General features: G+C 39.1%; 1 protein-coding gene across 3 annotated transcripts in view; it reads right to left on the bottom strand.

Moving 5' to 3' along the window:
- LOC122804506 (synaptotagmin-like protein 2) overlaps positions 1–24,887 on the bottom strand; it is a 3,492,381-nt gene that overhangs the window by 250,960 nt on the left and 3,216,534 nt on the right. For all 3 annotated transcript variants that reach the window (XM_044074423.1, XM_044074432.1, XM_044074438.1), the window contains one exon: positions 14,378–14,583. In XM_044074423.1, the coding sequence (XP_043930358.1) occupies positions 14,378–14,583 (206 nt within the window). The remainder of the gene's footprint in view (positions 1–14,377; positions 14,584–24,887) is intronic.

Genomic DNA, 24,887 nt, shown 5'->3' with positions numbered 1-24,887 from the left:
AGAGTTAAAGGTACAAACAAATTTAATGCAGTTCTCACCATAGCTGTCAAGCTGTCAACCTCTTAGCACAAAACACCTGGACAAACCCAGTAATGAGAGAATACAGCCCTCAAACATATTCAGTGAATTCAGTTATTGCCATAAATGTCAACCTTAGCACAAAAAACCTGGACAAAGCCAATAATGGGGGAATACAGTCCCAAAAATAGGTACAAAATTTCAAATATTCATCTTATAAACTTAGAAAATTGCTAGAATAAAAGGTTGTGTTACTATGTATTTTCTGAAGAATCTGAAGTCTGATATTCAAATGCCTGTCATTTTTACTTCTGACGGAACAAAAACAATTTTCAGCAGAAGCCCAGGGAGAAATACTGCATGCACATGTCTTTGTAAAATGGCAGGACACCAGAGCAAATCTACACAAACACAGGGAGGAGATGCAGACTCCATACAGAAGGCACCCCAGCCAAGAATCAAACCAGAAAACCTATAGCTGTGAAGCAACAATGCTACCCACTGCACCATCAAATGTGTAAGGAATTAAACATTCACAAACCTGAAGTCTGAAATTCAAATGCCTGTCAATTTTATTTAACATTTGTTAATCAGGACAGTCTGACTTGGAACAAAAAAAACAGTTTTCAGCAGAGGCCAAGGAAGAAATAATGCAGACATGTCTTGTAACATGGGAGGACACAAAATCAAACCCACACAAACACAATGAGAAGATGCAGACCCCACACAGAAGGCACCCCAACCAAGAATCAAACCTAAGAACCTGCAGCTGTAAGGCAACAATGCTACCACTGCACCATCAAATATCAAGCATTGCAACATTTAGAAACCACAGATATTATGAGGAACAGATCAGATCAAATATGAGGCAAAAATCTGCAATTTTTTTTTACAAATGGTGGTGGGTAGGGAATTCAGGTCCTTAACACCTGCATACAAGGTACAGGGTTCAAGCCTGGGGTATTCCGTACCACACCACCATGAGTTTGTTCTAGCCACCAGTATATAGCAACTGGGGCATTTCACACAGACAGACACACACACACACACACACACAGACACACACACACACACACACACACACACACACACCTACCTGGAGTGATGTAGATCCCTTCATGCCATTAAATCCATAGCTGTTAGAGCACTACAAACCTGCCTGCGCATTATGTCCGTTGGAGCATCAAATCCACCACGCGAGATGTTCTTCCCCAGATGAGACACCAGCCTGACAACATTGCAGTCCGAGTCTGATCAGTTTCCAGCAACGGTCTATGCAGTTACAACTGCATAGACTTCTAGGATCTCTGCTCTTAGATGTTTCCTAATCCGGACTGCTGCTGAAACAGTCTGCTCATGCTCCAGACTGTCTCAGCAGCAGTCCGGACTAGTGCGCGAAAGTCCGCGATTTTTAATTTTCGTTTTTATCTTTTATTTTCTTTCTTTTTTACAGCTGGGGGTCTGCAGTCCGGCAGTCCAATAGCACGGGCCGCCCCTGTTTAAAAGACAGCACAGTAAGAAAGCAACAGGTCCAGATGGGGTTTGACCCTCTTGCTTAAAAATCTGTGCTGATCAACTGGCTCCTGCTTTTACTCAGATTTTTAATAAATCATCAGAGCTGTGTGAAGTTCCCTTATGCTTCAAACAAGCCACAATTATTCCAGTCCTGAAAAAACCCAGTATAACAGGACTGAATGGCTACAGGCCTGGTGCTTTGAAATTGGTGGTCATGAAGACTTTTGACAGGCTGATTTCAGCTCACTTGAAGGATATTATAGCTCCCTTGTTGGACCCCCTTCAGTTTGCTTATCGAGAATACCAGTCAGTAGATGACGCAGTTAATGTGTGTCAGAACTATATCTTGCAACATCTTGACAACCCAGGGACATATGCATGGATTCTGTTTGTGGATTTCAGCTCTGCATTTAATACAATTATTCCAGAACTTCTTCACTTGAAACTCTCCCAGCTTTCCATTCCTGCTTCCACCTGTCATTGGATCACCAGTTTTCTGACTAACAGGAAACAACAGGTGAAACTGAGGAAATTTACATCTAGCTATTGCTCTATCAAATACAAGTGCCCTCAGGGATGTGTGCTCTCCCCACTGCTATTCTCCCTCTACATTAATGACTGCACCTCTAAGGACCCCTCTCTCAAATGTATTAAATACAAGGATGATGCAACCATTATTGGGCTCATCAGGAATGGTGATGAGTCTGCATATAGACAGGAGGTTGAGCAGCTGGGCCTTTGGTGCAGAACACTCTTAAAACTGTGGAGATGACCGTGGACTTAGGAGTGATCCTACAGTATCATCCCCCTCTTTATATTTAATACTGCCATGTCAGTTGTAGAAACCTTCAGTTATTTGTGATCTACATTCTTCCAGGACTTGAAGTGGGAGACCAATGTAGGGTCCATCATAAAAAAGACAACAGTGAATGTACTTTCTGTGATAGCTAAGGAGGTTCAACCTTCCACATGAGCTGTTAATGCAGTTCTACACAGCAGTCATTGAGCCTGTTCTCTGCTCATCCATAAGTGTAATTTGGATCTGTCTCTAAACTTGACCAAAACAGGTTACATCAAATACTCAGGTCCGATGAAAATATCATTACTGCTAGTTTACCCTCCTTGCAGGACGTGTACTATTCCAGAGTCATGAAACGGGTAGGAAAAATCATTGCCGACCCCTCACATCCAGGCCACCATCTTTTTGAACTATTACCATTTGCCAGGTGTTATAGATTAATGTGCATCAAAACAAGCAGATACAAGAACAGCTTTTTTCCACAGCCCATCAAGTTCATAAATGGTTAATTCAGCTTATTAGGCCGAGTGTTCTTTTCCCAAGCCTCTGTGGGTTCTGCAATATTATTTACTTATTAATACTTGTTTCTTTCAGAGTTTATTTATGTATTTCTTGCACTGAGTTGCACATTGCACTTTGTACATGTATATATATGTATATTCACATTTTTTTGTCTTTTTAATAGTTGAATGTATGTTGTTTATGTAATTTACACTTGGAGGAGTCACTGAAACCGGAGTCATATTCCTTGTATGTGCACATACTTTGCCAATAAATGTGATTCTGATAATGGTTCATCTGCAGGTAACGCACAGTGTTCAGAAACTCTAGAACTGGTCCAGCAAGTACAGCATAAAGGGGGCTAATTCTGAAGATCTGCTATTATCGACAAGTCTAAGCAAATTAATCTCTTTTGTGTACATTTTTACTGCCTTTATACATTTGCCAGAAGACAGTCCATCAGCCATTATAATGCCCCAATCAAATTATATCCCATCATAACCTTAAGCTGGTCAATCACAGGATCACACAGATTTCTTCACATTTCCAGGCAAATGGAGGGTATTCATATTCTAAACATGTCTTAGGGAGAGTCAAATATAACATGCAAAAGTATAAAGCTGGAAAGTAAAATGTAATCAGGAAATGATGCTAGTAATACAGTGAGGACAAGTTTGGAGGCTTTAAGGAGACTGAGCTCCACTATGCACTGATGTGGACTCTAGAATAATGCCTGAATGGACTGATTTTAAGTGTGAATACTTACAGGCTTATCTTAAAATGAAATCAGGCAGGTATGCAAAATAATTGACCCAGAAGCTAGCAGGTATTTGAAATAATTCCCACACTAGTAACAGTTAATTAAATATTTAAAAATTGCTAAACGAGAATTCAGAGTTTACTATGTCACATTTCACTCAGCCATATTAACCTAGGTGCAGTACACAGAATGCATACATAAGGCAGGATTACTATTCCCTACAGATTTGTCATGTGGCATGTTTGCCTACCTCAGCATATCCTTTCCTAACACCTAGCAGTTATATAATCAGGCAATATATACTGTCCTACACTTCAAACAGCTTTACTTCCAGCTCAAGCAGTACTGTCATGTGTCATCCACAAGCAATTAGGATCATAGGAATAACAATGCACCTTGCTGATAACGTATCCCTCATGATGGACCTCCCACTTTTGAAAGGGCAAAGCACATCTATCGAGGAATAAATTTGCAGATGCCTATCCAATCATCAAGGTTCAAGGATGTGAGGATCTCACTCTGTTTAAAATTTAAGGACAATTTATTCCAGAAATGGAGAAAATGTTGGGAAATAACTCTGTCCTTCCAGAATGGTGGAGATTCACATCCTTAATCGTATTGTTCCTAGAGCTGTAGAAAAACAAAGTCAGCACTCCAGGAACCACACACTTCAGCAACTCAAGTAAATCCTTATAGTAAATGGCTGCAAAGCACTTTGGGAGCGGTAAAAACACTTTTTATTAAACCAAAATAACAAATAGATAAGTGCTTTTGTTAAGAACTTTCTCAACTTCATCAGATAAGAGCAAATCCAGGAAACGCTGTTAAGTACATCCTGCAAGAGCATTAATTAAGTAATAAACCAATCCCATCACACTGACTAAAAAGGACTTCCCTGAACTCATAAATATTCATGAAATGCAATCAGAAAAATATTCTTAAAAAGACACTCTCTAAAACCGTCATTTAAATGACATTAACAAGTACAAATATGCTAAAAATAAATATAAATACAAATACACAATGTATAAAATGTTTATATAAAAATGAAAGTATATATAAAAAAATGTATATAAATATTTTATATTTTTATTTTTTATATATTTTACCTTTCCATTGCTTTTAGTTTTAACAGGCAAGCAATGGAGAATGAGTCATTCAATCCTGGCTATTGCCCCGCATTTAGGCAGACCTGCAGATTAATTCTTTCTTTTCCAAAAGCAGCCACCATGGGCCACCTCTTTTATCAAATTCAATAGTGTGCACAATGAAAAATTTGAGAGAGTGGTCTGATTTTTCTGTGCAGTGTTTACTCAAGGCATTTGTGGATTTACCAAGTCTGATATCCCTTAAATGCTCATAAATTCTGTTTTAAATTTTCCTCTCAGTCTTTCTAATATAGAAACATTCACATGGGTTACACACTGCACAATAAACAACTCTTTCAGTATGACAGTACACCTTCTTATTCACCTGTATTTTAAAACCAATCACCAAGAATTCATGGCCTTCCATCACAAAACTACACTGAGCACAGGAACCACATTTTTCATAGACCCTGCATGTATAATGTTTCTGTTAGACTCTAAAATGCATTTCAGGTTCATCCCTTTCTTAAAAACAATATTTGGTTTTGAATAAAATATCCAACACGTCCTTATTGTTACTGCATTTAAAATTTGAATTCTGTTCAACATTGGATTGGGTCAAGTCAGTTTCCTCCATTAACCAAACAGCCATCAATGGTATCATATCACCTCACCTAACAAGGTAAAAAAACCTAAAAACCTCTTTTTGTTGACCACCTCAATCATGACTTCATTAAGGAGCCATAACAGGTAACCCCTCTTGCAAAACATAGCTTTCAGATGGTCACATTCATCTAAGAAGTTATCAAACAAACTAAACATCTTTTTGTTTAAATGGGTGTGCACTATCAAAATGCAGAAAGCTGTTTGAATAGGTTGCTTTTCTATGAATTTGTGCTACAAAGGCCTTTAACTGCCACTCTTTCTTCAGTAAGACATCCAAATATGCTATTTGTTCACTGTTAACCTCATGTGTGAACTTTAAAAAACTGGTTATGCCATTGATATATTCTGACCATTCCAACAAATAAAGGCATCATCGTAGAACTGTGTATACAATGTACAGAAATTAAACCATGGGGTTTATTATCGTAGAACTGTGTATGTATACAAAATTAAACCAACCATGGGTATTAAAATCTCCTTTCCCATTCCAACATAAAACAGTTCATTATTGAATAGAATGAAATTATTTGTGAGTACTAGTTCTAATAAAGTCTCACAAAACCATTCCATGCCTATGATATGCGGTATTGCCGTATAGAAATCTCGGACATTGATTGTGATGAAACTGACTGTTTCATCAAATTCTAACACCTTAATCCTTTTCAAAAAGTCCCATGAGTCCTTACATAGTAAAGGTTCATGTTGCACAAAGTCCTTCAATCTGATGTCCAAGAATTTGACTATAGGGTGGGTAATGGACCCCTTTGCATCAACTATGGGCCGCACAGGTGGTTGGTCTAAGTCTTTATGTATCTTGGGTAACCCGAAAATGACAGGGATTCTAGGCTGTGCTATACTTAAAAAATTAAATTCATCCAGAGAGAGAGACTACCTTCAATGAATAAATCCTGTGAAACACTTTTCACTTTCTTATATGCACCATGTAGTTCATTAAATGAAGACAACACCCCATTTTATTGTTGTAGTCCACCATGTTCATCATGACAATGTCCTTATTATCAGACATTTGTCTTAACTTATTTATTTCATCCTGTTTCAAATTCCATTTTTGCTTTTTTGCCATTTTAACATTCCTCATATCTAATTCACAAACTTTTTCAAAAAGCTGTAGTGAGGGATGATTGGGGGTGTTAAAGATACTGGATAACTTAATGGGATCCATGACTGACCTTTTTCTTCTTCTTTTGGCTTTTCTCGGTTAGGGGTCACCACAGCGGATCACCTGTCCGCTCATGATTGGCAGTGGAGTTTTATGGTGTCACCTAGGGCCAATTTAGAGTGTCCAATTCACTTACAGCATGTCTTTGGGATGTGGGAGGAACCAGCCCAGCCAAGGATCAGACCAGAGAACCCCTGGGATCCATGATTGACCTACAATCTTTAAATAAAACATTCAGATTCAATTTTCTAGTATACAACTTCAAATCCAATAATGCTGTTATCAGGAACAAAGTCAATATTTAATTCTATTCAATAATGAACTATTTTTACAAATTGGAAGGTGTGGGGGGTGGTCAGTTTGGGGTGGTGTTGTAACATAATTATGTTGTCACACATGAGGTTAACAGTAAACAAATAGCATATTTGACGTCTTTACTGAGAAGAAGTGTCAGTTGTGTGACCATCTAAAAGCTATGTTTTGCCTTAATGAAGTCATGATTGAGGTGGTCAACAAAGAAAGATGTTTTTAAACCCTTGTTAGGTCACCATGAGGTGATGCATGCCCTATTGATGGCTGTTTGGTTAATGGCCCAATCCAATGTTGAACAGAATTCAAATTTTAAATGTGCTTTTATTACTACTTTTCACAGTAACAATAAGGATGTGTTAGGTATTTTATTCAAAAATTGGGCTATATTGCTTAATGATAGGAATATCAGAGAATGTGTTGGAACTAAACCAAATATTGTTTTTAAGAGAGGGATGAACCTGAAATGCATTTTAGAGTCTAACGGAAACATTATACATGCAGGGTCTATGAAAAAATGTGGTTCCTGTGCTCAGTGTAGTTTTGTGATGGAAGGTCATGAATTCTTGGTGATTGGTTTTAAAATACAGGTGAATAAGAAGGTGTACTGTCATACTGAAAGAGTTGTTTATTGTGCAGTGTGTAACTCATGTGAATGTTTCTATATTGGAAAGACAGAGAGGAAATTTAAAAACAGAATTTATGAGCATTTAAGGGATATCAGACTTGGTAAATGTGAGAAAACACTGCACAGAAAAATCAGACAACTCTTTCAAATTTTTCATTGTGGACACTGTTGACCTGGATGAAAGCGGTAGCCCATGGGGCGGTTTTTGGAAAAGAAAGAATTAATTTGGCAGGTCTCTCCATTGCTTGCCTGTTAAAACTAAAAGCAATGGAAAGGTAAAATATATAAAAAATAAAAATATAAAATATTTATATATTTTTTATATATACTTTCATTTTTATATAAACACCATTTTATACATTGTATATTTGTATTTTATTTATTTTCAGCATCTTTGCACTTGTTAATGCCATTTAATGCTGGTTTTAGAGTGTCTTTTTAAGAATATTTTTATGATTGCATTTCATGAATATTTATGAGTTCAGGGAGGTCCTTTTTAGTCAGTGTGATGGGATTGGTTTATTACTTAATTAATGCTCCTGCAGGATGTATGTAAGAGTGCTTCCTGGATTTGCTCTTATCTGATGAAGTTGAGAAGGTTCTTGATGAAAGCGCTTATCTATTTGTTATTTTGGTTTAATAAAAAGTGTTTTACCACTCCCAAAGTGCTTTGTGGCCATTTACTACAAGGATTTACTTGAGTTGCTGAAGTGTGTGGTTCCAGGAGTGCTGACTTTGTTTTTTCTACAGTTTGTGAACTTTTGTGCTTTTTTAGTTTGTTCCTAGAGCTGTTTGTCTTATGGGGATAGGTTCATAGGATGACACTAGGCTATTGGCCCGGAGGCTCTTATAAGCCTAACCAAGAATTTCACCCATGTTCCCTCAGAGCTAGCACCTGTTTCCCCAGTCCAGCAGGGACACAGGTGGGATCCCAGGGGTGTATTTTCTGTTTCCCATCCAGTTGTCCAGGTTCCTCTTAAAGAGGGCTAGAGAGGTACTCTGCCCGACATGGAGAGGGAGTTTATTCCCAGATGGGGGAGTCTTTGGGACACAAATCTATCCCTCCAACAAGTTCTATTAATGTCACAGACCAGGTTGAGACTTTGCGTGTGGGTTGTGTGAGTGTAGTTTGATTTACAGATATGTAGCAACTCCATCAAGGCCGAGTCTGAGACAGCTTTGTATGCCAGACATGTCATCTCTAAGCAGTCTGTATGAGACTGAGTAGAAGGACAGGGCTTTTAGCCTGTTTAGGATAGATGTTTGAGACCCTGGATTTTCCTGGTCAGGAACCTCTGTGGTCTCTCCAACTGCTGTATGTGTTTTGCAAGGTACATGCCGAAGGTGGGATTGTATTTGATAATGGGTCTGATAAGGGACCAATACAGGGATTTTTTTCCTTGATGAAATACCCTTACTTATGAGGTGGGCCATGTAGAAAGCCTTCTGTACACTGGAGGTAACACAGTGGTCAAAAGTCAGGTTGCTATCAACCTGGGTGCTCAAGTCCCTCATGACTGATTGCATGCTTAGTACATTGTTATTAATGTGACAATTAGTGGGGACACCATTTCCCCCAAATGGGATAATGATGCATTTCTTGGCATTCAGTTTGAAGCTATGCTTCTGTCATCAGTCATCAGGATGGAAGAGATAAGGAGGGGTTGGTTCCTTAATGGAAAAATTACAGGCATCATTCTCTTATAAGCTCTTGTATGAAGATCTAAGTAGAGAGAATGGACTTCAGGCCTGTTATGGTAGCCAAGAGTCTTTATACTAGTAATATTTTAGTTAAGGACTGCTGGAGACTTTCTGGCTATGGTTTGTGTAGGGGCAGGTACCAAGCAAAGTAAGCATTGCACTCTATAACTGGCCTAATTAGAGCATAGTGCAGGGACATGGTAGCTTTTTTTGATTTTAATCAGATATCTTTAGGCAGTCATCTATTCCTCAAAGGTAGCATACTTTAACCAAAATGTAGAAGCACAGATCAGCAAGTTTGCCCTCTGCATTCATATTCTTTAAGTCCTTGTCAAGACAGAACCCTACATGGAAATATTTTTAAGGTTTACTGATAGAGATGATTATAATGCAGAAAAGCATCTTTATTTTCACTGAACTCCGATAATGTACCATCTGTCAAGGCATCAATGAGATAAATGCAAAGTGAGCCCCAATAAAGTACATTATAGGGGTGCAGTAGGTAGGAAAATAAGCACCCCGTCCAGCCCCTAAACTGAAGCTGAAGTGCAGACCCCCTCTCCAAAAAAAACTTGTCTCAAAAAAAGGAGAGCTGTCTCCTCTTGTCTGCTTAAAGCTTTTCTGCTGTGATGCTTTGTACACCAATATTCCAATATTTCTATTATATAAAAGCAGCGACTATTTCAGTAAATAGCTACATTTCAGCTGCTGAATTGCATTTGTTACTGAATACGGGACAGCTATACACTCCAGTTCTCAGGTGAGGACAACAGTCACTAACAGCTTTCGCCTGTTACAGTTGGTCCCTTCACCTCACCCTAGCTACAATTCTGCATCCCAGTACACCATACCTTGCACTCTGTGGGCAGTTGCTGTGTACTTGGTGGTGTGTAGTTCTGTTCATAAATCACAGTTCTATCTGTGCAGTGGCTGAGACATACTGTACTCTGTGCCTGTCTCAAAAGCTGGATGAGGTCCTTAACTATGGTTATGTAAAGGTTTGTTTATAACCATTGGCTCATACTGACTGCATGATACTTCATGCAGATTATTCATATTATTCATGTGTAGCAAGACTCCAATGTAAAAACTGGAAGACAGAGATTATATATCTTCAGTCAATGTTAAACATATGGTACTGCCCACCAACTTGTCGAGAGTCGGCAGTTTTATTAGTTTAACTAGGTGCTCATATTGGGCTTATAGCAGAGATGCATTGCATTGCAGTGACTTAGAGATGGGCACGTTATAAAGGGTGCATTCAACCATACTTTCAGACATTTCTGTAGAGTACTGGCTCCTTTTAATCAGGGCTAGACAATCCATAAATGAACGAGACCAAGAATGAGACGGTTGACACAAGTTACGTCAGCATCTTCCACAAAACCAAAAAGCCTGCCAGAGAGCAGAAAGCAAGCCTCTAGACATATTTGTCTCTCTGACCTCATTATCTTACAAAATGTACAGAATTTCATAATTAAAAAGCTTCCAGGATAACAGATGTCTTGGAATCTGTAAAAAATATGAACAAAAAAAAAACAAAAGAAAATATGGATAAAAATGTATATATCCATACCAAGTAAAACTACTATTAATAAATAGTATTGCAGACATTAAGATAGTAATTCCACTGATACATAGTCTGGCAGTTAGTGCAGAGGATTAAAGAAATGATTTGTTTATGAGCTGCTGCCTGTGATACAGGGTTTGAGTCCTTTGGCCTACATTTGCTAATTGTGCAACTCACAGCAAGTTACTTAACCAAATATTATGTCCTTAATGATTTCCAGGACAACATGCCTAATAACTGCATATGACTACTGTCAATACACTACACTGACTACTTACAATGAATTAAATGGCATGCATGGAAGAAATTTAAAGATTGCTTTTCCTAATTAACTTTGATAACAGTTTATAGACAAATTCTACAATATTTGCCTTTAAAATGGGGCACTGCTACCTCTACTCACAAATTTATCAGCAAAACACTGAACTTTCAATATATAAGGAGAGCTGACACCACAAGTTCCAGGCCAGTGAATTCACTCAGTTTAGCACACAGACTGATTTATTAAAATAAAAGAATAACTTCAGTGGTAAAAGTTAACAGCAAAACTTCAAACTCTTATACCATTAAGAGCAAACACTCCTCTGGTGCCTCGGCTTTTAGAAAAGCCTTTTCAGAGTATATCTTTCTGCTGGTAAGCATACACTTAAATACATGCATTTGATCAATTAAATAATCATCCAATTAAGAATTCACTAAAAAGCCAACTAAAAAGGTTAACTTTTAATATTTTTTAACCTTCTTATATTAAATGCTTCCAAGAGAATTCCCTATTCAAACCTCTTGGAAACATTGTATTATATTTTAAAAGAAATGTTGTTTCCTTCCTTAAATGGTCCTTAATGTTTCATCAGTAATAAACCTAGTATTTACTTGTTCCAAAACAGTTGCCTGCAACCCCTGTGGGTCTCCATTATGGTGTTCCTTAAAGTACATAGCTACAGGACTCTGAAATCTTTGCTTCTTTTTTTTCTCAGTTTTTTATTTTGATTTAAAACATAATGATTGTTTACAGTCAATAAATATTCAACTATATACAATATTTACATTTAGCCTGACAGATTAAGATAACTTTTTTTTTTCTGAATAAAGCATAAAACATAATAATGCAGAAAAATAATGTTGAGGAAAAAGAAAGTGAGTTATATTTTGTGTCTAAGTATACTCATTTTTCTAAAACTTTAGAGAAAATACGGTCGAGTGACGTTAAAGACATGCAGGTAGGTGCGAGTGTGAATGGCCGTGCCTTCATTGAAGGCTGGGCATCAGGCTGGCAACTTGGCACCATAAAAATCCACTGCCAATCATGAGCGGACCGGAGTTCCTCTGTGGCGACCTCTAACTGGGAAAAGCCAAAAGTCTTTTAGTTGGGTATTACTGGTTCTATATATAGAAAGAAAAATCCTGCCTAAAACAACTTTGTTTTTCATATAAAAAGAGGCAGGAGTCTTAAGGACATGTTAGTACATGGAAAATATGAGACCAAAAAATATAGAAAACCATGTAGTGGGATATGGAACTTTTCCATGTGACAATTGCATGGTATGCAAAATCATAGTTGATAGTTTTGAAAGTATTAATGGAAAAAAAAAAGGATAGAAGCAGCAGCTTCACTTGCATAATGAAAAGATTATATATAGTTTAAAATGTCCTTGTGGATTATTTTATATTGGAGAGAGCAAGAGAAGCTTTGCTGTAAGATTAAAAGAGCATAGAAGGGACATCAAGAAGCAACGGTTTCAGAGTCCTGTAGCTATGCACTTTAAGGAACACCATACTGGAGACCCAACTGAGGTTACAGGCAACTGTTTTGGAATAAGTAAATACTAGGTTTAGTACTGATGAAAAAAAAAAAAACATTTAAGGAGGCTTGAATAGGGAATTCTCTTGGAAGCATTTAATATAAGAAGGTTAAAAAAAATATTAAAAGTTAACCTTTTTAGTTGGCTTTTTTAGTGAATTCTTAATTGGATGATTATTTAATTGTGTATGTATTTAAATGTATGCTTACCAGCGAAAGATGTACTCTGAAAAGGCTTTTTTGAAAGCTGAGGTGCCAGAGAAGTGTTACTTGCTCTTAATGGTATAAGAGTTTGAAGTTTTGCTGTTAACTTTTACTGCAGAAGTTATTTTTTATTTTAATAAATCAGTCTGTGTACTAAACTCGCTGGGCTGGCAGCTCGATACTGTAAATCTCCACTGCCAATCATGAGCGGACAAGGTGATCTGCTGTGGCGACCCCTAACCGGGGAAAAAGCCGAAAGAAGAAGTCTGTGTACTAAACTGAGTGATTCATCTGGCCTGGAACTTGTGGTGTGAGGTTTGGTTTGTTCTACAGTGTGGTGCTTCATATAAGCAGAGCTGCCAACCCCTCCCTTCACTCTGCTCAAACAAATTGCAAATGTATAAAAAGTTTTTGTGATAAAACTTGTTAGTATTTGGGGAGCTAAGTGGAGGCATTAACCTTATTTATGAAAAAAATGTAGCATTTCAGCTACCAGTGTAAACTTGTTTATTTTATTGACTGTCAGCTTATATTTTGCTCAATCAAAAAAATATATATTTTACATTGTGTGCTTACACTGATTGAGATGCTGTGTGCAGTTTCAGTTGCCCATACGACACAAAGTTGTGGGAAGGTTTTGCTACTGCTCATTTGGGGAGTCATCAACAAAACAACTTGCTTTCAAACTGATGCATTAGAATAAATGAAGCCGTAATGTAAGCGATACATCCACGAGCATGAAGTGAGAGAATACCTTGTATTCAGCTTCTATAATAAAGTGTAAAGCTGACCCATTAAAAACAAAGAAATGGCAATGGGCATAGCAAAACATGGCTAGATATTAGTTTAAATGTGAAATAATTAAAACTAGGTTAGGGTTGGGAGGGTGGCCTAATGGTTAAGGTGTTTGCCTTACAAACAAAAGGTGCAGTGTTGGAGTCTCACAATGGATAATTGGCTAGGCTTAAAATGGCTCGCAAGGGCAGTTAGCTTAGTACTAACCTATGAACCTAAGCATGGGTTTAAAGATAGTTTCCTGTTTAAACAGAGAACAATAACTGTAGTCTTCAAAAGTATGAGACTGTCCGTAAAGCTCTTGTACCAAGTCCTTGGATGTGGTACCTCAGACTATTACCCAGTTGCTAAACATGCAGTGATCTGTTAGCAGTAGGGATATGGAAGACATTACATAAATAAACTGGTATTAAGTAAATACTAGGTGACTGTGGTATGACAGAGCAGTTAAGATCCCTATTTCAAAGCTTGATCTGTGGTTCAGTCCTTATGGGTCACTGTCTAGATGGAACTTTTATATCCTCCCCATGTCTGCATGTGCGATGGGAAATTCACCCCTGGGATCACTTCTGTGGCTCTGCTCGACAGTGGCACAGGAAAATAATTTTCTTGGGTGGCGAAAGCCAGGGTACCGTTGACTAGGCTTATATAGGCCCTAGGGCCAATAGCCTAGTACCTACTTATGAACTTATGAACCTTATGATCATGGAACATGTTTTGAAAAGTTACAAAATCAGAAGGATTTCTACAGGAAATTAAAAAAAAACGGTAAAGCTGAGACCATATTAAAGAAAAATAGCACTTGCATTTATATATGAACATTATATATAAACAGTATATACCTGTGCCAAGACTGAGACGTACTCCTCCAAGGAAATGGTTGCTGAACGTTTCATGGTCCCATATAGTTAGCTCCACACAGGTCTCTCTGATCTCTGAACTTCTAAATCCATCATATACCATAGTATGGTTGTAGATAGGATTAAAACTTTTCTTAATCACCCTTGTTTTTTGTCTGCTTGTTTTGCTGGTATCTGGTAGGACATGGCTAGAAAAAATTAGAGATTCATTTAGTGACCCCTTACAAACTTTGTCACATAGTATATGTAGTCTTGGAGGAAATCACAATGCACTGAACATTTTGGATATTAGCTACAATTTGTTACAGCGGTTGCCAAGAAATGTGAGATCAACAAGTGCAACTCAGTTCTCTGTGCACCCACTAAAGCATTTTACCTTTTCATAGTTTAGTTTTAGAGAGTATTTAAACTTCATAAATTGTTACAACCATAACTGTTACTCTGACCCAGTGATATTTGGAATAAAGATACAGATGTAAAATAATTTTCATTAGTGCAATACGGAAAACAATTTTTTTTCTGTCTTTATTGTCTGATGACCATTTATTTACTGCTGCAACCATGCCCATTCATTCCCTGCAAGGAGTGCATAAGTCAATTGTGATATGGCTATCATCCAGGCAGCCGTGATGCATTTTTTTCCCTATTTTGGCATTAATCCCTCCCCAGTAGTTGGTGTGTATGCAGCTGATGGGCAGGGTCTGTAATGTTTTCCCGTAAGCATGCACATTCTAACATATGTCCATGAAAGCTACCAGAAGGCATGGTATGATAGAGCCAAGCATACATCTGCTTCACATACACACTGTATGGCATGTACATGTCTTGTCAGCAGGTACTGGTATTGAAGTGGGCTAGAGTATCTCCCTCACCTTAAGATGAGTATGCCAGCGCCAGTTGCTCACTCCCACTTCCCTCATCACTGCTTCCTGCTCCCAGCTTGCTAGTCAATCTTAGGTCAGCTGGGATACAGCCAGAGCTTTATCCCCCCCCCCCCCCCGAATCACAGAAGCCTGACATCACCATACATACAGGTAAGGGGACAGTCTGTAACTGGTTTAATAGTGGGGTACTGTGTGTGTGTGTGTGTGTGTGTGTGTGTGTGTGTGTGTGTGTGTGTGTGTGTGTAAATGCCCTAGTAAGCTGAGCTGTCTGGTATAGTGATTTGCTGACAACCACACAGACTCAAAATCTGTACTTTGTATGTATGGCAGGAAATAACCATAATTCTACACATCAGTTGCCAGGACTCTTTTAATGATTTTTTGGTAAATCACTTTAAGTTTAATTTTAATGATTTAACTGGCACACTGGTGTGAAATGCAGCATGTCCGGGCTATAACAATTTGTGTACCATTTAGTGCAGATCAGTAAGGCTAAAGAGTTGCTTCTTGTAGTACATGGCTTGATTCCCTTAGCCTTCACATTTGTCTCCTATGTGACTATGCCAGTTTATTTCACTATACAGTACTCCTGGGCTACTTCTGAAAAGGGACACTTGGGTCCAGTGGACTGTCACAGGCTGCTAGCAAATGCATTGCAAATTTTTCGTTTGAATTCCTGCACCCTTCTCATAGACGCTAATTAGTACTTCATTATGTGTGCTTTGAGTATGAGTTCCCAGCACGGCTCTTGTAGTTCAATGGGTTGCTAGATGTATTTTAACTAAATATGAGTTTCAGGGAAAGAGAAGTTTACTGCTTTCTCATACTTGGTCTGTTTTCAATGTGAGAATGTTTTGTTTAGAAAATTGCTGTCAGTGTTTTTTTTCTGTAAAATTTTAAATAAAATGCTTTAAATGAAATTCAAATCCCTGATAATTGTAAAAGTAAAGAAGAAAATAGGATGAACTTTGACAGGTTTGAACAATGTTTAGGGTAACTGAGGAGAGACAGCCAAGTAATGGGATATTGGTATGGCTGGCGGAGGCCTGATTCATTACCCTGCAAAGGACTCCATTTGTCTACTATCTGGCTCTGTTGACTCTTGGGGTGTATGCTGCAACTATATGGCATTATCAGCCATTCAGGTAGGTCAGACCTGTACTAAGTGATGTCTGGGGGGAAAACTATACTTGATGGAGAAGACATTGGAATGTCAAAAATAAGATGCACTTGTCCTGCAAAAATGTAACCCCTCCCTCCCAAAATGGTATGTTGTATGCATTAATATTTCTGATTTTTTTATGACTTGTGAATTGTTGAACAAAAGCAGCGTGCAGTCATCTATACCGTCTTTAGTTGCTCTGCTTTATTCATTGCACTAAAGAATTAATTCATTAGTAGGCCTGGATTGTGTAAATAGTTTAAACATGTTGCATTTTAGTAGTCTAAACATGTTGCATTTTAATAAATGTATTTCTGCAGTACCTTCTTTACAGCATCCAGCAGCTGGAAAGGGGTTGCCATTTGTCAAGTCATAGTGTCTGCATTATGTGAAGTGATGATCAGAACCATCAGATTTGCAGCATCTATTATGTGGTCACCAGTGCATATTACTGTGATACAGTCTTCTATACACGAGCAAACTGTAAAGGGTTTCAGCATTTACTGAAAAACTGTTATGCTGGCAGTTAGTATTTAGCACAGAGGACTAAAACTCTAACTTATTAATGAGCTGTTTCTTGTGACAAGGGTGCAGGGTTTGAATCTTTCCACCTTCATTTACTTACTGTGTGATATTGAGGAAGTCACTTAACCAGGCAAGACTTTGGAGTCAATGGGAATTTGGACTAAGCTTTTTAATGGTCTCCCAGACTACATGCCTAGTAACTATTAACCTGTTGTCATTGTTTACCAGTCATTCCCTTTTGTATAGCAAATCTAGTTGAGGAAATGTGAAGGCAATATCACCAGCATGCCATTTTTAATGTAACATGGGCAATTTATTCTTAAAGGGCAGCAGGTGCTGAACTTGTAGATGAAGCACTGTAATGCACATTTGTTTGCCAGCAACAACCTCTGCATTACTAACAGTTTTATTTAATGTGGAATTATTCAGATGACTTTTTATTTCTGCAGAGATTGTGCACATTGACTTAGTATATGTTATCAGGCAGTTAATATTTTTATGTTTTCATAAATACTGTTCTATTTAAACTGGGCTACATATGACTGGATCTTATAGTATGATACTAGTCATCTTTATGTAGTTCATCCAAAGCTACTAATAACGTATTTTCTTCATAACATTAAACAGAAAAATCTGTGGTATCCCTTAAAGCCTCAGACAACACAGTAATCAACTTATACTGGCTCAAAAACAAACCAAGCAGAAACTTCGCATTGTGGAGGGTATGAAATTCACACCTTGAAATATGTTATGCACCTAGTTCACAAAAAAAAAATTAAAACTTTAAAAAATGTTCTACAAAATAATAAAATAGTAGGTAGCCCACAGTTGAGTTAAAAATGGAATATCCTTTATTGAAACACACAAACAAGCGATCCTAGTTGAGCATGATGAAAAGCATTGAAGATATTTATTAATTTATGTATAATCAGTTTTTTTGGAGCAAGGGAGTGGTTACAGAGGGTGGCTCTGTAAAGGGCAATAAAAGCATTAAACTCATTCCTTTAACCAAGAACCCCTTCCCCCTTAACACCATCTTGTAAACTGAGACTGTGCTACCTTACAACTGAAACTAAAAAGATAGAGGCAAATTAAAATGTACAAGAACAGTTTATTAAGGCTAACCTACTAATCCAGACTTTATTAATTAAGAAACCAACTCACTAACAAAATGACTAACAAAAAGATCTACCACAAAACATCTATCATAATAAATATTAGTAACTTATAAACTGAAACACTTAACAAATATCGCTTTCATACCAAATAAATACTTAGTCAAGTTTGTGTGTAAAAAACATATCATAATACTAGTAAACGTGTATAAATCTACAAGTGAACACCTAAGTAAGCGGAAAATCATACCTATAATTGCTAAGGTGGAAATACAGTGAAAAATGTTAGAAATAAAGCACTTGGTTCAAATGAGTAAAAGTATCAGAAAACAGCACCAATGTCAGTTATTTGCATTGTAAAATATTTATAATGTTTGTTATTTGTTTATAACAATATTAGCATGTATAATATTAGTGTGCAATGTCAGCATTAATCAGTCCCATATCACACTTTTAATAGCTTTTTAAACAGTGAAGCAGCTTTCTGAGTTCTAGTATGCTTTTTATCAAGAAATAATAATTAAGCTCCAATTTTCTAAAAGTTCAGTTTCAGCTGCCACAGTAGTTCATGTTTTTCTAAAATATTAGGGATGTCTCCTTCCAATTCCAAAAGGTCCACACACTGAATAACTTGAAATTTAAAGCCAGTGTGTCTTTTGTGAAGCTGCAGGTGCTGAGTCAGTGCATTGTTCTTGCACTTAGCTCTAATTTCGGAAAGATGGAGAAAACTCCTTCTTTTAAGTCTGTTGAGCATTTTCCCCACATAAAATGCATCAGAGTCATTGCAGCTTGCCCTGTAAACCACCTGCGTTGGGTTACAGTCACCTCCTGTATTGAGTTTACTCAGTTTCTTTAAATAAGGGCAGAAAAACATGTCTCCCTCTTGTTTGCGCTGACAAAAAAACCCCCCAAAAAAAACAGTTGGCTCCACACTTATTGGTGCATGTATCCAATGGTTTGGGCCTACCTTCAACCCAACTCCTGATGTTTCTGGCTTTTCTATACACAAAAGAAGGAGCTTCTCCAAGGATGTCCATTAGATATGAACTTTCAGGAATTATGGCACAACTTTCTCTAATAAGATTAATGATGATGTAATAGTCAACAGTAAAAGCCAAGATACCTGGCAGGAGCCCAACAGCAGAAAAAGTTCTGTTATGACAAGAATGTTCGAGCTCGAGAGTATGCTGTGGGGTTACAGGTGATGGTTCTCATTCCTATCAGACACAATAAACTGCAGGCAGCTTGGGAGGAACCCTTCAAGGTGGTAAGGAAAGTCAGCGATGTTAACTTCATGGTAGAACTGCTAGGCAGGAGGCAGGGCAACCAAATAATGTGATGCCCACCTCTGCTATCAATATGTGATGGCCATCAATATGTTTCGTCCCCACGCTGGTCCAGTAACAAGGAGCTTGAATCCTCACCACTGACACTGGAGAGAGAGACGTGGACTTGGAATACAAATGGATATACTCAGTATTACCAGATGCAGACTTCTCTGCATCAAGTACAGTTTCCCTTAAGACCACACAGGAAACATACACAGCCCATGGTCTGGATGTCTCTATATCTGTATTCCTGCAGGTTCCCTATAAGAGCACCCACTGGTACAGCTGTAGGGTTAGGTCCTCAGCTGAGTGTCCAAGTGAAGTCTCCAGCACCCTCTCTGTAAACCCAGTGCTTCGTGTCTCTGTCCCAAACAGCTGACACACACACTCCAAGATTTAATTTTCACAGAAAGACACACACACACACACACACACACACACACACACACACACACACACACACACACACACACACACACACAGAGCTGGGAAAGGCTGGCACAAATTACCCACCCTACCAACTTTGCCCAGACTATAAGGTAGATTCACTGCCACCAGTCAGTACTATAAGGCTCTTAAAAAATGGTGTCCAATTATACTGTATAATATTAATACTAATACAAATGGTAGAAGTTCACCAAGATGACTAGGCCTTCTGGAGTGGCCCACACAGTGTCACCAAATAAATATAAGCACTCTCAAAGGTTAAGTACTTTCTACAAGGATCAGCCACAATAAAAGTTATAAATATATTTAATAATAAATAAAAGTACATGAAAATACTGAATATATATTAACAATAAACCACAGAGTTCAGATCACAGGAAATATTGAAAAGAAATAAAGAAAAACAATATCTAAGCTAAGCTTCCATATACCACTGACTAAATCTAAAAGAATCACTGTTCCCTAGTTAAGTTACTTACTACCACAGGGCAAGATGCTGTTGGTGATGGTCTTTCTAGTCAGGCTTCTCAAACAGAATACTCAATACTCTTCAGATTTCTCTTTGTAATATCTAAAATATAATTTCCAAGAATGCTGGCAGAATGACCTCATGATTTAACCTGACTCTATTTTCTCTCAGAATTCCCCTTTGAAGCTGAGACAGGAAGTTATCACAGATGGCTACAATACACACCCACACATTTATGGCAGTGCCTGGGGCCTCCCCTCTTTTCACTGAGATAATGGACTGAGGTTGTTCCCCAGACCCAGTGACTCTGGTTCTATTTAGCACTGTGGGTGCCTTTTAATGGCTTCACAGCTCATTTACATTTCCCTTATTTTTCTTAAAGTTAACCTCTGCTGTGCTAGTATCCTCTGTTAAACATGTACATTTAAATCAACTACAAAAATACATTTACATTGCTCTTCATTTCAGCAGGGTGCACTGCTGATTCATTTCAACACAAGCAAAGCTCATGCAAATACATTTTCAGCACAAGCATCTGTACAAAATCAGTTTGACAAACAAATGACATACAGTTCTAATGCATTTGTAACACAAGCATTTTGTATAAATCAGTTTGATATTCTAGGGACATATCATTCTTTACAAAACTCCAGCCAGCTATGCTGGCACTTGCCCATATCATCACATTGATATAACAGTTAGTTGCTTATCTGGAGCTAGAATCTGCCAAATTGTGCGCATACTCAAGTCATTACACTCCAGGTACCAGTATGATCCCATCATAGTTCATGTTGGTGGAAATGAACTAATACGTACCTTCCTGGACTGCATGAAGAAAGACATGGAGCTCATGGACCATCTGTCTCAGGCTGGTATGAGCTTAGCACTGAGCAGCATATTACATTCACCGAGGATGATGTTACAATGCGAACAAAAAATGATTGATTTTAACAGCTGGCTGAGTTTCTGGTGTCATTTTAAGGGAATCCAATATTTGTCAGCATGGAAGATTGGTTAAACAAGGATGATGCACTGCAGTTTCTCCATGTATAGATCACCTTAGATAAAATCCAGTTACTATATCCTAGCTAGCTACTGGTCACCCTCTATCTCCCAAGAAACTCACCATGCATACTTGGAAGTACTGGAAAAACTTACTATCCAACCAGATGTCCTACTCATGGGGGACTTTACCCTTTTAGAGACTGAAGATCCAACATTGTCTCAAATCTGCAAGCACAGATATTCCTGGACATTGTAAATACAAACACCCATGACCACTAGAGGCTCCAACCTACTGGACTTCATACTCACAACTATGGGAGAATGATGCAACCCCCCCCCCAACTGAATGTCACAACTACTTGGTAAGGTCTGATTGTGATAATGTGAGGTGTTGACAGCTATGCCAGGACAAGTAGGGCAGTGGATGTGTAACATATGCTAGCAAGTTGGAATAACAGTAAGCCAGTGGTATGTTTTCTGGAGACAACAGGGATACCAAAACTATTACCAGAGGTTATACCCCATCTTAGTGGATGGAAAACAGGCAACTGCTAAGAGAGAGACAGCCTCTGACATAACCAGCCATAGCCTGCAGTGGTTAAAGAGGAACAGTACTTGCTTGGGCAGTCCACTCCAGTCAGAGCTTTAGGAGGGGATTTTATTCCAAATGCCTTTGACGAGGGTTCATCTCGACTGGGAGGGTGGAAAAGGAAGCAAGGAAGTAGTTGTGTTTGAGGATATTCCTGCAGATGTCTTCATATGGAATGGTTTTGATAATTCAGTACCTTTTGTGCATGCAGTTACACTTAGTCAGGCTTGGAGACAGGCATTTGGGTCTGGTAACCTGGGGGAGACCCAGACAGACTTCACACCTGAAGTCAGGGCTGGTGAGGTATGTATTTCAGGAAGGGAGCTACCCTGTAGCAGTGAGCCTGAAGATGACCCTCACAGCTGCTCATAGGTACTGGTGTTCCTTTGGACAGGGTGACTGCAAGGTCAGAGGTGAGTGGTAGTACCCAGGCTGACAATGAGGCACCACTGTCAGAGGATACCAGACTTCCTGTGGAAAGGGAGCTGGGAAGGGTCACAAAGATAGAGTTGAGACAGTCTCAGCTGTCGGACCCTACACTAAGAGGCTTGAGGGAGGTAGCTAAGGAGGCACCTGATTATCAAGGAAGAGGGGAGTCTGTAAACTGGAACAAAGGGTAACTGTGTAGACAGTGGACACCTGAGGGAGGGTTAGAGGGTGAGGTAATACAGCAGTTATTAGTGCCTAGAGGCTACCATCTGGTGCTTCTAGTCATAGCCCATGACATTCCTTTTGTAGGCCATATGGGCATAAAGTGTACCAAGAAATATATTATGCAGAACTTTTATTGTCCTGGGATTGCAAGGGATGTAACAGGGTACTGCAGAACCTGTGAGCAGTGCCAAAAATTAGGCAAGGCAGGAGACAAGGTCAAGGCTCATTTGATGTCTTTGCCTGTGACTGAGGAGCCATTTCAGAGGGTAGCTATGGATATTGTGAGGCCTTTGAGTACCCCAAGTTCCACAGGGAAGAAGTATATCCTGGTGGTAGTAGATTATGCTACTAGATAACCTGAGGTGGTGGCTCTGTCCTCCATTGAGGCAGAGAAGGTGGCAAATGCTTTGTTAGAGATTTTCAGCAGTGTAGGTAGGTTTCCCAAGAGAAATAGTGACTGACAGAGGTGCCAATTTCATGTCAGACCTACTGGCTTGTCTGTGGATGCACTGTGGGGTGAAGCACCTAAACACCATCCCTACCATCCCCAGACTAATGGTCATGTGGAGAGGTTAAACTCGACACTAAAGACCATGCTATGGGCATTTGCAGACCATTTTAACAGTGAGTGGGAGAAATATTCACCCCATCTGCTGTTTGCAAACAGAGTACTACTCCAGGAATCCACAGGTTGTTCACCCTTTAAGTTGCTATATGGGTATAGGGTGAGGGAGCCTTTAGATTTGACTTGTGATGAGTGGGAGGGTGAGTGTGAAACCCACTAGGAGTGTGTTGTGGCATATGTCCTAAACCTCAGGACAAGGCTTAGGGAGCTCGTGAGCTTGTCCTAACAGCAGAAAAAGGTCTGGTATGACAGGAATGCTAGAGTCCAAGAGCATGCTATGGGACAACAGGTTATGGTTCTCATTCCTGACGCGCAATAAGCTGCAGGCAGCTTGGTAGGGACCCTTCCAAGTGGTAAGGAAGATCAGGGATGTTAATTACATGATAGAATTGCTAGGCAGGTGGCAGGAGTACCATGATAGGGAGGCCCTGGTATTGATTATTTGCAGTGTATGGCAAGAGGAGTCTGAGGGAGATCTGGTGACTGATCTACTCAGTGGGGCTTGGATTGATAACTCAGTGGAAGGGGTAGCATTGTCCCAGTGGCTATCCCCTACCGAGGTTTGAGAAATCCGAGCAGTGTTAAAGGAGTTTGGGGGCATGTTCACTGGGAAACTTGGATGCACTCATCTGGTGCAGCATCATGTGGATACAGGACCCCAAAGGCCTATCAAGCAGGCCCCTTAAAAGGTGCCTCATTGAGTCAGACAAACTCGGATGGAAGAGATACAGGAAATGTTGGAACTGGAGGTAATGCAGGTGTCCAGCAGTCAATGACCTCCCCAGTGGTACTGATACCAAAGAAAGCTGTCAACACCAGGTTCTGTGTAGACTACAGAAAACTAAATGCTTACCCCATGCCTAGGACAGATGAAGCCTTAGAGAAGCTGGGTGGGGCTAAGTATCTGACCACTACTGATCTGACCAAGGGCTACTGGCAGGTGCCCTTGACTCCCATGGCTAGACAGAGGTCAGCCTTTGTGACTCCATTTGGATTATACCAGTTCACAAAAATGCCCTTTGGGATGAAAAATGCCCCATTAACAATCCAGAGGCAGGTAGATTGTATCCTAGCAGGACCTTATGCCCTTGCTTACCTGGAAGATATTGCCATTTACAGCCATTCCTGGCATGAGCGCCTTCAGCATTTCAGAGAGGTCCTGGGCAGACTGCAAAAGGCAAGGTTGACCATTAAGCCCAGTAAGTGTCAGGTGGGTATGGCAGAGGTCTCCTACCTGGGACATAGAGTAGGGAGGCTGCTGTACCTAGCAAAAGTAAGTTTAAAAATAACTCCAAAAATAAACCACCCTGGTGACACCCCAAATTAAACAGAATATACAACAACTGAAAAACAATTATGGCTAAAATCAGGATGTATAACTCCCACAAAGATAAGAATTCTCTCATTAAACTAAACAGGCAATTAAGGGGGTTAATTAAGTCTAATAAAGTCAATTTTGCCTCCTAAGCAGAATACAACCATAAGGCCTTTTTCAGCTATGTCAGAAACCTCAAACGCAGCACACAGCAGTGTGCTAAACTGGTGATTAATGGTGCCACATTCACTGACCTGGGCGATATAGTGAATCTGTTGACTGACGGATTTGGTTCCAACCTCAGCTTGCCACTAACCCCCAGTCACCACCCAAGAAATACCTTCAAACATAACCCTCTCCAAGTATAAAGGGAG

The sequence above is a fragment of the Protopterus annectens genome, chromosome 1.part1, assembly GCF_019279795.1.
Source record: "Protopterus annectens isolate FY-2018-M chromosome 1.part1, PAN1.0, whole genome shotgun sequence".
Taxonomy (NCBI): Eukaryota; Metazoa; Chordata; order Ceratodontiformes; family Protopteridae; genus Protopterus; species Protopterus annectens.
Note: the sequence above shows the minus strand (reverse complement) of the source record. Positions and strands in the feature narration are given on the sequence as shown.